This window comes from Crinia signifera, chromosome 1, assembly GCF_055691185.1.
Source record: "Crinia signifera chromosome 1, ASM5569118v1, whole genome shotgun sequence".
In the NCBI taxonomy this organism is placed as follows: Eukaryota; Metazoa; Chordata; class Amphibia; order Anura; family Myobatrachidae; genus Crinia; species Crinia signifera.
This window is the reverse complement of record NC_139217.1, coordinates 350,275,245-350,290,224: the sequence shown is the minus strand read 5'-3', so window position 1 is coordinate 350,290,224 and position 14,980 is coordinate 350,275,245. Positions and strand designations below refer to the sequence as shown.

Here is a 14,980-nt window from a genome sequence, read left to right as displayed (position 1 = left end):
TTCTATTTAAAATATTGCAGGTAGGAGCACCAAAATGATGACTGCTATAATGAGGGTTGATGGTGCTGGGAAAGGGGAGCAGGGTCAGCGGCGGAACTAGTGGCGGTGCTAGGGGGCACCAGCCAAAATCTTGCCTAGGGCGTCATTTGGGCTAGGGCCGGCTCTGTACACACCCATGCTTCTTGGTGCCAGTATCACAATCTCTTTTCACAATCTTCCCATATATGGAACTAGACAGGCCCTTTGGGTGGAGCATGACACACCCCCTCAATGGGGCACTTTGCAAAATTCGATTACCAACTATAATCTCCCTGAAACTAGTTTTCAAAAGTAGGCAAGTATGGATTGCTTACAATATTTAATTAGAAATTGTTTTTAGTCCGGCTGGTCAGGATCCCGGCGTCAGGCTGGTGACTGTCGGGATCCCGACTGTCAGACCCCTGTACCACACCCGTTTATACAAGACCTAGGTATATATGAAATGACTGTTTGACTATACATCTAGACAGCTTATCTCTTATATGCTCATTATTTTACATTTATTATTGCTGATAATTCATAACTATTCACTCCCTTTTTCTTTTTGTTATTTTAGTTGTAGACGTACTCACTATTGATTGTATGGAAAGAGAAAAATTTCATTCTTTGCAATAAAAAACAATAACAAAAATAAAAATAGTTTTTATATATATTTATACTGTTTTGCTATTTATTCATTTTCTTCATAGTATTATGCTGTATAGGCAGTGGTGCAAGTAGAAAAAAATGACTTAGTGGTACTGTGCTGCGCGCCGAAGGGGCGCGGCGAAATGGGCATGGTTAGGGGCGTGGTCTATGGCATGAGGGGGAGTGGCTACATTACAAAAATTTAGACCACGATGACATTTATGTTTGGGCTTGTGCATTGCATCCTGCACACAAAATGTAGGCGCCAGTTAAACTACAAACAGGGATATTGCACGCCGAAGGTGCGCTGCCAAAATTTACACAGTAATGCCTGTTACACGTCACACACCCAATACATATTACCCATGCCATAATGCCATTACACATTATGCCCCACACCATTATGCTCATTGCACCGCTGCCGCACAACTGAACCGCTGCCGCACAACTGATGCCCATTACTAATATGCTCCCACAGTGCCAGATGCGCCCCCATAGTGCTAGGTATGCCCCCAGAGCCAGATATGCCCCCAGTGCCACACATGCCCCCACAGTACTACAGTAGGTATGCCCCCAGTGCCACACATATGCCCCCACAGTACATACCATGGCTATATCCCAGCAAAGTTCCTGGGCGTTCAGCTGCCGAATACAGTGCACTGCACACAGGGCAGGCCAAACTGGGAACACACAGGCTCCCTCCCAGCCATATAGGGCAGTGGTTCCCAACCCTGGTCCTCAAGTACCCCCAACAGTGCATGTTTTGCAGGTCTCCACACAGAATCACAAGTGCTATAATTAGCTCCACCTGTGGATCTTTTCAAATGTGCCTGAGTAATGAGTGCACCTGCCGGTTGACCTGGAAAACGTGCACTGTTGGGGGTACTTGAGGACCAGGGTTGGGAACCACTGATGTAGGGGTTACATTGTATCACATATTACCCAATGGGAGACGTCTAGGCAGAAGGATTTGCACATGATCCTTAACAAAACATCCATCTTTCTCCCGCTTTTACCAGCGCAGGAGAGTATGGAAAATAAGGCGCAGGTCTCCCAAGCCTATACATACAGGGAGTTAGGAGAATAGTATGCTGGCCAGAGATAATATTATTATTACCATGAAGACAGTACACACAGAGCAATTGCCCTGCCACCCAGCATTAACAGTGCTGCAAATGCAGAGGTACAGTAGTAGTAGTAGCACTGGTGGTACCAATGGCATCAGGGGTTGCAGGGGTGAGGGTGCGTAGGGATTGGGCTGGGGGTCCAGAGGACAAGAGGGTGGGGGATGCAGGGGTGGGGATGCACAGGGCAGGGGTGCAGAGGGTGGGGTGCACAGGGCAGGGACCGTAAATAAGGGAAATTACTTTAGGTCAGTCACACTGGGCAGGGGTGGATTGGGCAGTAAACCAGCCTGGGAAGTGATTGGAAGCAGCCCTTAAGGAGGTGGGGTATGGTAATCAACGGGCTCTTTCCCTAAGATGTAAGAGCTTTTACAAACCTGAAATTGCCAATGTTTGTTTGTTGATGACAGGGTTCATTTATAGGACAAAGGGGCTGTTTTATCACAATCCACATCTGAGGATGCAGACCTGAAGGGGGCCCATCTTTACTGTCTAAGGGCAGTATTCAATGAGAAAAATTCTCCGTGCATGGCGAGAGATTTTTTCTCTCGCCATGCACTCGCCCTGTTCCGGAGGGCTCGCTGCCACTCCTGCTCCCACTATTCAATGTGGTTAAGACTCGCCGCCACTCGCGGCGAGTTTTAACCCCTGCAGCGGACGAGCTTCCGCGGCAGGGAGCTGGCAGGGAGCCGGGGGACGGTGGCAGCCAGGGAGATTAAAGTCTCCCTGGCTGCCCCAGAACATATGTGGAGGGGAGGTGGGCTCCCCGGGACCCAGGCAGCACAAGCTGCCCCCCCCTATAGCCAGCGGACATGGATAAAGGTCAACAGGTGTCTAGGTCGGCATGGGACAAGGTCGACATGGTTTTAGGTTGACAAATGCGTTATGTCGACATGGGTTAGGTCGACAGGTCGCGAGGTCGACATCAGGGCCGGTGCTAGGGGGTTCGGCGCCCTCCTGCAAACTATAAATTTGCGCCCACCCAAACTTTACAAAGGGACAGCTCACACCAAAAGAAAAACGTGTGATCTCACAAGCAAGGGGAATGGCCACACAATAGTACTCCCACTCCAAATTACACCACACAGTAGTACAATTTTGGTGCCATGAGTTAAAAAAAAGAGAGAGTTTGCGCTGTAGGCGCACACAAAAATGTAGGAGCGTGGCTTCATGAGGAAGCGGTGTGGTCACATAAAAGTACCAATTACACCGTTATCCCCATAACACATTATGCTTCACACCTCAATGGCCATTACATATTATACCACACACAGTAATGCAAATGATACATTATGCCACACATCATGATGCCCATTACACATTATACCACACACAGTAATGCAAATGATACATTATGCCACACATCATGATGCCCTTTACACAATATGCAACACACTATAATGCCCATTACACATTATGCCACACACCCTAATTCCCCTTACAAAATATGCCATGCACCATAATGCCCATATGATATTGACACACAAAATGCCCCGAGAACTCCTGCATATGCCCACATTTGAAGGGCTGCTTATTCATAACGCCCACACAAGTTGCCAAAAGTAGTTGCTCTGCTTATACATAGTGCTCACACCAGTTGCCGATATTAGTAGCACTGTGTAACCATATGATGACACCAGTTGCCGACAGTAGTATCGCTGCCTATACACGTGCCCACACCAGTTGCCGACATTAGTAGCGCTGTCTACACACATGCTCACAGCAGTTGCTGACATTAATAGTGCTGCCTATACACATGCCCACACTAGTTGCCGACATTAGTAGTGCTGCCTATAGACGTGCCCACATCAGTTGCCGACATTAGTAGCGCTGTCTACACACATGTTTACAGCAGTTGCCGACATTAGTAGTGCTGCCTACACACATGTCCACACCAGTTGCCGACATTAGTAGTGCTGCCTATACACGTGCCCACACCAGTTGCCGACATTAGTAGTGCTGCCTATAGACGTGCCCACACCAGTTGCCGACATTAGTAGCGCTGTCTACACACATGCTCACAGCAGTTGCCGACATTAGTACTGCTGCCTATAATGCCCACCCCAGTTGCCGACATTAGTAGTGCTGCCTATAGACGTGCCCACACCAGTTGCCGACATTAGTAGTGCTGCCTATAGACGTCCCCACATCAGTTGCCGACATTGGTAGCGCTGTCTACACACATGCTCACAGCAGTTGCCGACATTAGTAGTGCTGCCTATAGATGTGCCCACACCAGTTGCCGACATTAGTAGCGCTGTCTACACACATGCTCACAGCAGTTGCTGACATTAATAGTGCTGCCTATACACATGCCCACACTAGTTGCCGACATTAGTAGTGCTGCCTATAGACGTGCCCACATCAGTTGCCGACATTAGTAGCGCTGTCTACACACATGTTTACAGCAGTTGCCGACATTAGTAGTACCTATAGACGTGCTCACACCAGTTGCCGACATAGAACACTCACACTTTACTCTCCTGGCAGCTGCTCATCCTCTCCTGTGTCTTCAGTCTTCTTGCTCCCTCATAGCTCCTCCCATTCGGTTCCGTGTAGCCCCGCCCCCTCCGGCCGATTAGCCCCGCCCCCTTTCTCACTTACTACTGCTGCGTGCTGAGCACTGCTGACCTCTGACCTGGCCTGATCTGATGTTTAGGTAGTAGCCTGGAGCGGAGGGAGCTCTGTGCCTCGGATCTGCTTCCTGTCCTGTCATTAAGTGTGACAGGCACAGCAGTGGCAGCCACAGAGACAGACAGCAGGGGATGCACAGCAGGGACAGCGCCTCTCCTGCCCGGCGCCTACCTGCTTTGCATCCTCTGCTGAGCGGGTAGCGCCGGCCCTGGTCGACATGATAGTTTCACTGTTTTTTGAGCCGACATGTGCCAACAGGCGGTATTTCATGCCCTACCATCCACTAGGGCATGGTGGGAGAATAAAATAGTGCCCAAAGCATTGCGAGCGAAGCGAGTGATGCAAGGGGCTGCAGTTGACTTCCAACTGTGTACATGTCGACTGTGTCGACATTCGGGTAGAAAAACAGTAAAAAACCCCATGCTGACCTCGCGACCTGTCGATCTAACCCATGTCAACATACCTCCCAACTGTCACGATTTTAGAGGGACAGTCCCGATTTTCGGGTCCTGTCCCGCTGTCCCACCCGCGGCAGGCATTGTCCCGCTGCGGGGGGTGACAGTTGGGAGACCCCCAATCTAGTAGAATAGACGCTGTGCGCATGCGCACAGCGTCTATTCTCGTATGAAAATGAGGTTGCGGCTAATTAGCATAAGCCGCGCCCTCATTTGCATATGTCCCGCCCCCTTTTCGGGCGCTCACGCGGCTTTGCCGCGCGAGTGTCCCTATTTCATACGGACAGAAGTTGGGAGGTATGCCCATGTCAAGCTAACGCATTTGTTGACCTAAACCCGTGTCGACCTTGTCCCATGTCGATCTAGAACCCTGTCGATCTTGCTGCCTGTCAACCCAACGGTGTCGACCTAATGACTGTCGACCTAAGTCTGGTCGACAATACGATCCACACCCGTTTTACAGACATTTATCACTATCAGCTGCTAAATAGGGGCCCTTACAACCTTTTGCTATGGGGCCTACAAACATCTAGTTACGCCCCTGCCACTGATGCATTCTTTTCAAGATATTTTTTGTGAAAGATACCCACACAATAGCATTATCTCTTACACGTTATGCCTAAACAGTAGCATTACTCCTTATATAATGTGCCTACACGGTAGTAGTGCCCCTTACACATTATGCCTACACAATAGTAGTGTCCCTTACACATTATGCCTACACAATAGTAGTGTCCCTTACATGTTATTCCCACACAGTAATAGTGCCCCATACAGGTCATGCCCACAGTTGTAGAGTCTGTTACACTTGACTCTCACAGTAGTTTCCCGCTCCCGCTGCCAGCTCCGTTCCCCGCTCCAGTCCCCACGCTGATTGAATTTGAGCAATCGCATGTGGTTAAAAACAGGTAGGGGAGGGATGGGGCAGGCAGGGGGCGGCATCAGGGGAATGCCCAATGTTTAATGGGCATCCCCATGAAAACGCTGTGTGGTCCCCTGGGAATGCAGGTGTGGCGTTTCCTGCTTGGCTAATGTCACATGACGTCAGCGCCGGCCCACTCTTTGCTGATCTCTGACAGAAATAAAAAAGGGGTCATTTGTCAGGGTGGCAGGCAGTGCTGACCGGTTTGCTAAGAACAGGTCTCAATTTGGCTCAAAATGCACTAATGTTCAAAATATAATGTTTGAGGGTGTGTGGGGGGGGGGGGGGTGTGGGTGGGGGGGTCAATTGCATATCAGTGTTTTAGTCCTTAACAAAGTGTTATATATATATATATATATATATATATATATATAAAATATTTGTCTATGTATACTATAAAATAATTTGCTGTAGAAGGATGTTCTGCATTTAATAAATAGACCTGCAAAAATGTGTCAGCTTAATAAGCAGTACAATAGTGATATAGGGGGAAATTTACCAATATGAAAAACCTAGTTTTTCGTATTGGTATTTTCCCTACGACTGCATACGACTGTTTAAGTCGTATGCAAAGTCGTGTTCCGGAGGGGGATTTACAAAGCAGTCATATACGACTGCTTTGTAACCCACCGATGTCGTAGGAATTCGTATTAGCGGCCGTATATACGGCCGCTAATACGAATTATTTCTAGCAGTCTGCACGGATCAGTCAGATCCGTGCAGGCTGCAATGTGTAAAAAAAAATAGAAAAATAAATAAATAAATAAAAAAATGGTGTGGGGTCCCCCCCACAGCCGAAACCAGCACCAGGCTGACAGAGCCTGGAGCCGGTAATTAAAAATCAGGGAACCCGACAAATAGGGGTTCCCCGATTTTTAACAACCAGCCCCAGGCTCCTGCTCTGGGGCTGGTTCCCAAAATACGGGGGACAAAATGACTAGGGGTCCCCCGTATTTTAAGAACCAGCCCCAGGCAAAACCAGCCAGCAGGCTAATGCCACAGCCGGGGGGAGACTTTTTATGCAAGTCCCCCCGGCCAAAGCATTAACACTACCGACCAGTCAGCCTGGCCAGGGGCCCTGGGGGAGTGGGGACCCCCCCAATAAAGGGGTCCCCCCCCTCCAGGACTTACCTGACCAGGCTGAAGCCTGGTGCTGTCCTCGATGCCCCTGGGCGGTGGGCATCGAGCTGATGGTATGGTGTAAAAAATAGAATAAAAACCATTGTCTTTTACTGGTGAACTATGAGTCCCAGCAAGCCTCCCCCGCAAGCTGGGACTTGGAGAACCACAAGTCCCAGCCTGCGGGGCATTAAAGGGCCCGCTGGGTCTTGTAGTGCCACAGTAAAAGAAAGAGTTAAATAAACACACTGACACACGTGAAAAATAAAAGTTTAATACATACATAACACATACATACTGATACTTACCTTTCTTGATCCCGTAGGTAGCCCTGGTCCTGATGTCCTGTGTCATCCATGTCGGCTGTCTGCGTCGTCCTCCAGGTCCATGTCGACGGTCCGTGTCGTCCTCCAGGTCCATGGCGGTGTCCGGGTCCGAAGAAATCCATGTTGGAGCTGTGGAAGGAAATCCTACTCACCTGGTCCTGCGCTGAAGAAGTCTTCTCTTGATCCGACGTAGTCCAGGTAATCTTCATGCTGTCGCCGGTCCCCGCTGTCTGCGCTGTCTCTGCATCGCGCTGAGGAGAGATGCTGAAGTTTCATATTCGGCGCCTCTCCTCAGACTGAATTCTATTGGCCGCCTAGCAGGCCAATCAGGAGCCGAGAAAGTCGGCTCCTGATTGGCCTGCTAGGCGGCCAATAGAATTCAGTCTGAGGAGAGGCGCCGAATATGAAACTTCAGCATCTCTCCTCAGCGCGATGCAGAGACAGCGCAGACAGCGGGGACCGGCGACAGCATGAAGATTACCTGGACTACGTCGGATCAAGAGAAGACTTCTTCAGCGCAGGACCAGGTGAGTAGGATTTCCTTCCACAGCTCCAACATGGATTTCTTCGGACCCGGACACCGCCATGGACCTGGAGGACGACACGGACCGTCGACATGGACCTGGAGGACGACGCAGACAGCCGACATGGACGACACAGGACATCAGGACCAGGGCTACCTACGGGATCAAGAAAGGTAAGTATCAGTATGTATGTGTTATGTATGTATTAAACTTTTATTTTTCACGTGTGTCAGTGTGTTTATTTAACTCTTTCTTTTACTGTGGCACTACAAGACCCAGCGGGCCCTTTAATGCCCCGCAGGCTGGGACTTGTGGTTCTCCAAGTCCCAGCTTGCGGGGGAGGCTTGCTGGGACTCATAGTTCACCAGTAAAAGACAATGGTTTTTATTCTATTTTTTACACCATACCATCAGCTCGATGCCCACCGCCCAGGGGCATCGAGGACAGCACCAGGCTTCAGCCTGGTCAGGTAAGTCCTGGAGGGGGGGGACCCCTTTATTGGGGGGGTCCCCACTCCCCCAGGGCCCCTGGCCAGGCTGACTGGTCGGTAGTGTTAATGCTTTGGCCGGGGGGACTTGCATAAAAAGTCTCCCCCCGGCTGTGGCATTAGCCTGCTGGCTGGTTTTGCCTGGGGCTGGTTCTTAAAATACGGGGGACCCCTAGTCATTTTGTCCCCCGTATTTTGGGAACCAGCCCCAGAGCAGGAGCCTGGGGCTGGTTGTTAAAAATCGGGGAACCCCTATTTGTCGGGTTCCCTGATTTTTAATTACCGGCTCCAGGCTCTGTCAGCCTGGTGCTGGTTTCGGCTGTGGGGGGGACCCCACGCCGGTTTTTTTTTTATTTATTTAATTTTTCTATTTTTTTACACTGAAGCCTGCACGGATCTGACTGATCCGTGCAGGCTAAAACGCAAATAGAACAGGAAAATGGTGTTCTATTTTCCTGTCGTATTTGCGTGGGTGTTTTACACCACTAAGCAGCCGTATTATCAGTACGGCTGCTTAGTAAATCAGAAACCACCATTCTTTTGAATGGTGATTTCTGTCGTATTCTATCGATGGTGTAGACATTCGTATTTGTAAATACAAATACGAATGTTCCATCTTTAGGACTACGAATTTTTGTATTTTTGGGATTGTTAATCCCGAAAATACAAATTCGTAAAAAAAAGGTGTATTTCTCCCTACGAATACACCTTTTTTCTACGAATCCATTTTGGTAAATGTCCCCCATACTGACACCTTGTGGTGAAAGAATGCTTTTACTTTTAAATTCAACAGTGGTTGGAGTAGTGGACTACCACACTCTGGGCCTAATTCAACACTGATTGGTAGTTAGAGAAAATGCAGTGGGCTGTGAGCAAGAAGCTTCCGTGCAGTCAGAAAGAAAAGACACCCTTGCAAAATTGCAAATGCATTGCAAATAGCAATATATTCGCAGGTCCCATCGCAAAAACCAAACCATTTTATCTGTGTCACTCTAGGGTTTCCACTAATCTGATCAACAATCAGGCTGGAAGTGGTCAATGCTGACATCAGAGACAAACCCACAAAATGAATTACAGTTGTCATGGAAGGCGCCTCTTTGCGTTTCCAGTGTTTGACAATCAGGAATTTGACTGTGTCCAGATGTGGACAATGAGCCTATGGTGGTGTTTGCTGACAGATGGGGTCAGAGCAACCAATAATGCTACAGCCACTGACTGAGACAGGTGTACCAAGCAATCCAGTTATCAGTGCACATACTGCCGTCCAAAAGGGTCCAATTGTCGGGCATGCCTAGATGTAATAAAATGTACCAACGTGGCCACAGTTCTTCCAACATAGGTTTGATGCTGAAGGTAATATGACGTGTAACTGAGATGGGACTAGGTACTATTGTGTGTAGACCTTGAAGCATGTCCCTTGATAGCCACACTAATGGAGGCCAGTTGTATTTGTCTAAGGGATTTGGGGGTCCCTTTCCCATGCTAGCAAATGGGGTTCTCGGTCTGCAGAGGCAGGGGCGGAAATGGTGTTATACAGAAAAGAAATATTACCACATCGGCCCAGTACAGTTTTGTTTTTAAAATACTTTGGGCCTAGTTCACACACAAAAGTGCACACAGCAACATCTATTGGCGGTTGCCCATCTATGAGTTTATGCAAATACATACAACCACCTTTACCATGCTGTTGAATTTACAAGTACTGAGATGCCCACTTTTAAGTGGAACACTGATTTCTGCTTTCTTATATGTCACCATTGAAAATAAGACCAGCCCTATAGCAAATGCAGTGTCTTTTATCGGACTGTAGCCTCTTATGTCTGCAGGCTGCTGTGGGAATCCTCCATAACAAGTCCACTGGGCTAACTGCAACAGTAGCCACCTCCAAGTCACCATCTAGAAACATGCATCAATTTTCTGCCACACTTCTGATACCATCTGTCCTGATTGTACAAGTATGCAGGTATGCGCTTTTTGCGTATGTTTTGCATATACGTATGCGTAGCAGCATTTCTGCGCATGTGTTTACGTAGGTTGCGAGTGAACTCGGAGAAATGTGTGGTCACAGAGTGAGGCCTTGCGAGAGGGGGGTGGAGTGGGGTGTGGGTTGCTGTGCTCAGGGGTGCCGAGGGGGATGGGGGAGCAGGTACATTTTACCTGGACCCAGGCCTGTCAAGGGGGCCCGGGTCTGGACACACAGTTTTTTTTTATTTGGTGGCGAGTGCGCTGGGTCTGAGTGCGCCGCTGGCAACTTTTCAGCGGCGGCATTGGGAGTGTGGACGTGGGCCGGCATGGAGGCAGCAGCATCACAGAGGTCCTTCCACTCTCCAACTCCAGGGCCTGCTGAGAGCACGTGATTTGGTAGTTTACTCCTGGCAGAGCATGTTAACCCCTGGCAGAGCATGGTAACCCCTGGCGGAGCATGTTAACCCCTGGAGGAGCATGTTAACCCCTGGAGGAGCATGTAACTCTGGGCAGAGCATGTAACTCCAGGCAGAGCATGTAACTCCGGGCAGAGCATGTAACTCCGGGCAGAGCATGTAACCCCTGACAGAGCAGGTTAATCCCATGGCAAAGAGCATGTTAACCCCTGGTAGAGAATGTTAACCCCCGGCAGAGCATGTCAACAGAGTGTGCGCGGAGCTCTGTCCGTGGGGGCCCCAGGAAGTTGTTGTACCGGGGCCCAGGATTTCTCTTGGCGGCCCTGATAGTATCCAAAGCACTTAGGGGTGCAGGCTGCATAACAACAAGCATCGGTGATATCACAACAGGAGCAGGCCATGTACATATGCACTGAAAGGATTTCAGACTCAGGAATATAATCATCCTGTAAACTGGATAATTCCATAGATGACTTTATTGCAGGAGACCAGGAAACCTCATCCAAGGCACTTGGGAAAACGGGCAGCAGAGTATCAAACTTCATGAGAAATCTCAGATTGGAGGCAGTAATAGCCTGGATGATCTTCTGTAAGGAGTAAGCCCTCTGTAGTGGGTTCAGCCCGGCAATGCAGAATTAGCAGCACCATAGGAAGGATATCAACACAAACTGGTGATTGCAGATATTTCACCAGAAATTAGTAGTAGGAGATGAAATAGCAGGCTGCCAGTATTCGCAGGGGGAGTGGAATCCTTGCCTGTCTCCGCTTCAGGTAGATGGGCATGGTTGGGGGGGTACAGGAGAGCGGCGGAGAGCTCTGTCAGAATGGGGCACTCTGACGGGAGCTGCTCCATCTGTAGCTGGAGTAACCAGCGTTGCCCGGGATTTTAAGAAAGTTTGTTTACAAAAATCTATTTAAATATTAAACACACAGTATAAATATCATTAGTTCGTTCATTTATGTTGGTGCACAGCACAATATGAATATCCTGATATACTCTGTGCTGCTGGGGTACCCTGCTACTGCCGCTATACAACTCTCAGGGGGTTATTCTGGTCCGTTCACACGGACAGTACATTCGCACGGGTACCCTGCTACTGCTACTATAACTATCAGTGTGAGGGTTTGTGCCATCTCCATTCCCCTCCTCACATCACGGCACTATCCCTGTCCCATGCAGACCTGTCGTCACTGACCTATCATGCATGTCCTGATATAGGAGGTCATTCTGATTGCATCGCTGTTCATCGCGTTCGCGCAGGGGAGCAATGTTTTGCGACTGCGCATGTTCATAAACTTTTATGCGCATCTGCATCCGCTTGGTGCGAGCGGGCACAGCAAATTGCTTATTCGCCATTACATTTGCACCTAGCGATGTGGGCGGGGGGGGGGGGGGTGGAGCTGCACTATTGGGAATACCTAGCATATCATGGATGTCCTCATGAAAACTCTGGATGTTCCCATGTAAATGCACCATTGACACGGGTGCGGGGGGATGGGGATGTCAGCTGCCCACCCTCTTCCCATACATGGAGCTTGCAGATCTAAGACACCAAAAGGTGTCTTAGTTCTGCGTGCGCTTGCAAAATCATTTGATGGTCGGGACCATCGAATGATTTTGTCGCCGCACACGCATAGCTGCAAATGGATGTTTATGGGATATTCGGCGTGTGAGTGGATGCAGGGGTTTGTGCGGACAGTGCACATTTTGCTGCTTTGCCTGTGAACAGAATCACTCCCATAGTTTGTGCTGCTGCCCCACTGCTAGGGGTGTGTTAACCCCACAGTATTTGTTCACAGATTGTAATTGATATGTGTACCAAGTTTGGTGTAAATTGCTCCAGTCATTTCAGAGTTATGCTGTCTGCTGAAATACACTGTGCTGCTGCCTCAGCCCTAGGGGTGTTTTACACTCCACAGTGTTTGTTCCCAGATAGGAAGTTATATGTGTACCAAGATTGGTGTAAATTGCTGCAGCCATTCTGGAGTTATGCTGGAACATACATATGTAAAAATTGTGTTTTTTTTTTTATTCAGAAAAATGTAACAATAATTTTGATTTGTTTTTTGTTTTAGTTGCCTCGGCCGTGTTTTAATACGCTCGTATGTAAAATTTCACAATATTCCCTTTTAAACTGTGGATTTGTATAGAAAGACAAAAGGACGGACAAATTTCTTCGATTATATATAACATACTAGGGGGGAGATTCTCTAAACTAAAAATGCGATAAAACCCCTGTTATCGGGGTTTTTACTGCATTTTGGGATGCTCTAAACATTCCCTGCTGGGTTACTGCGACGGCGGGCATAGCCAGCAAAAACTGGCGATGCCCCATAGAAGCCTATGGGCTTCTACCGCAACCCACCGCCACCCTGCACCGACCCCCGATGCCCCGCAACAACCCCACCTCCTCACCTGTGTCCGGACAGCACAGAGCTGTGCTGCCCGGATCTGTGACCTCCTCCTCCCTGCACTGTGAGCCATAATTATCGCATATGTTAGAGCATATGCGATAATTATGTAGGCGATGGGCAGCGAAGGGCGGCGGAGTTGGACTGTGGATGTTAGAGCATTCCGCCCTAGATGTTTTGCAAATGAAGCTGAAAATTGTCTCACAGCTAGTCTGACAGCACATTTACACTAACTTAAAAATAACAAATTGAATATTGCGTTGGTCCATGGTGGCTGTGCCACTACCAATTCTTAAAGAACTGGTAACCCCATCGCCTAGGGGCCACGCCCGATAGCCATGCAATAACAGCCACGGGGGGGGGGGGGGGGGGAGGGGAGGAGTGGGATGGGATGGGTCTCTTTGTCTCAGGTTCCCAAGCCTGTATGTGGGTCTCTTTGTCTCAGGTTCCCAAGCCTGTATGTGGGTCTCTTTGTCTAAGGTTCCCAAGCCCGTAAATGGGTCTCTTTGTCTCAGGTTCCCAAGCCTGTATGTGGGTCTCTTTGTCTAAGGTTCCCAAGCCTGTATGTGGGTCTCTTTGTCTTAGGTTCCCAAGCCCGTATGTGGGTCTCTTTGTCTAAGGTTCCCAAGCCTGTATGTGGGTCTCTTTGTCTAAGGTTCCCAAGCCTGTATGTGGGTCTCTTTGTCTAAGGTTCCCAAGCCTGTATGTGGGTCTCTTTGTCTCAGGTTCCCAAGCCATATGTGGGTCTCTTTTTGGTTCCCAAGCCAGAGCTGTTGCTTTAATTCATGGCAACAGAAACGATTTTATCCTGCTGTCCACCTTCAGCTAAGAGATCCTCAAAGAGCTGGATGAAGTATTCAGGATCAGTAATGAAGCGGAGCATCTTTGCACTCATTAGCATGGTAATGGACAGGCAACAGCTCCAAAAGGCTTCACTCGAGCTGCAGACTAGGAAGTATCTCATTGGGTAAGCGAGCTCATTACCCATGTATGAATAGGCTATGTACAGACATGTTGACAGCCATACTATTTGTTCCTGCGCAGTGTCTAGCTCAGATGACATCACTTCGCGGCAAAGCATGTAGAGAAAAAGGACATTGGCCGGATTGAGGAAGCCGTCGTTCTGGCAGACTCCAATGAGGGAATTGTCTATAACGGTCAGCCAATTAGTAAAATGTATTGGTAATACCGGCTCCTTACACCGGCGGCAGAGGAACTCTGCAAGGCAGGCCAGCAGCTCGCTGGTGGATGCCTGCACCATCTTGGTGGGTTTTGGTGGCGAGATGTCTTGCTTTTCTTCAGCAGGCTCATAGACAGGCTTATTGGCATAGGTATCTTGTGAGACCTGTGTGTGAGTTGTTAAGTCAGCACATGAGATGGAATCCTTCAGGCTCTCACTGACGAGGTGGGTAACATTGACCTGGCCATTTTTGCGCTGTCTTCGTGTGGTCATAAATCTTCTTAAGCGCCAGATGAGTGAGTGTCTCTCGGCAGACCTTCCAGTCTTGTTGTCCTGTATAGCCGGGCGCTGGGCACCACTTGATGTTTCTTCATCTGGACTGTTTGCCTTGCGGCAGCACGGGAAAGTCAAGCTATTCCACATTCTTATCCAATAATAACAGTCTGTTTCCAGCACGTTATGAAAGATGCTTCCTGGGTCAGTCCTAGTCAGCAAATGAGCAGTAGAATGTAGACAGTTTTCTCTGCTTACACTGAGCATTGTAACATCAAATGCTGATTGTTATTTATGCTAATGAGCTGCTGACATCTAGGCATTTCAAACATGGTGAAATATAGAATGTATTATTTAAAGCTCTATAAGGAATTAAATGTGTTTGAAAACAACTGATCGAAAAGAAGACGAGATATGTTGAATCATTTGAAAGATAATTAGTTGAAAATAAAACATAAAAAAATATATATATATTTT

The 14,980-nt window shown here is 48.5% G+C and overlaps 1 protein-coding gene across 1 annotated transcript; it reads right to left on the bottom strand.

The window, feature by feature from the left end:
- Positions 1 to 13,828: 13,828 nt before the first annotated feature.
- Positions 13,829 to 14,653, bottom strand: LOC146005953 (cyclin-dependent kinase 5 activator 1-like). The gene has a single exon (XM_083145275.1). It carries the CDS (start codon positions 14,651 to 14,653, stop codon positions 13,829 to 13,831), a length of 825 nt encoding a protein of 274 aa, XP_083001401.1.
- Positions 14,654 to 14,980: the final 327 nt, after the last annotated feature.

Excerpts from the sequence above, each read along its gene's own strand:
- LOC146005953 (XM_083145275.1), bottom strand. The coding sequence starts at position 14,653 with ATGTGGAATAGCTTGACTTTCCCGTGCTGCCGCAAGGCAAACAGTCCA.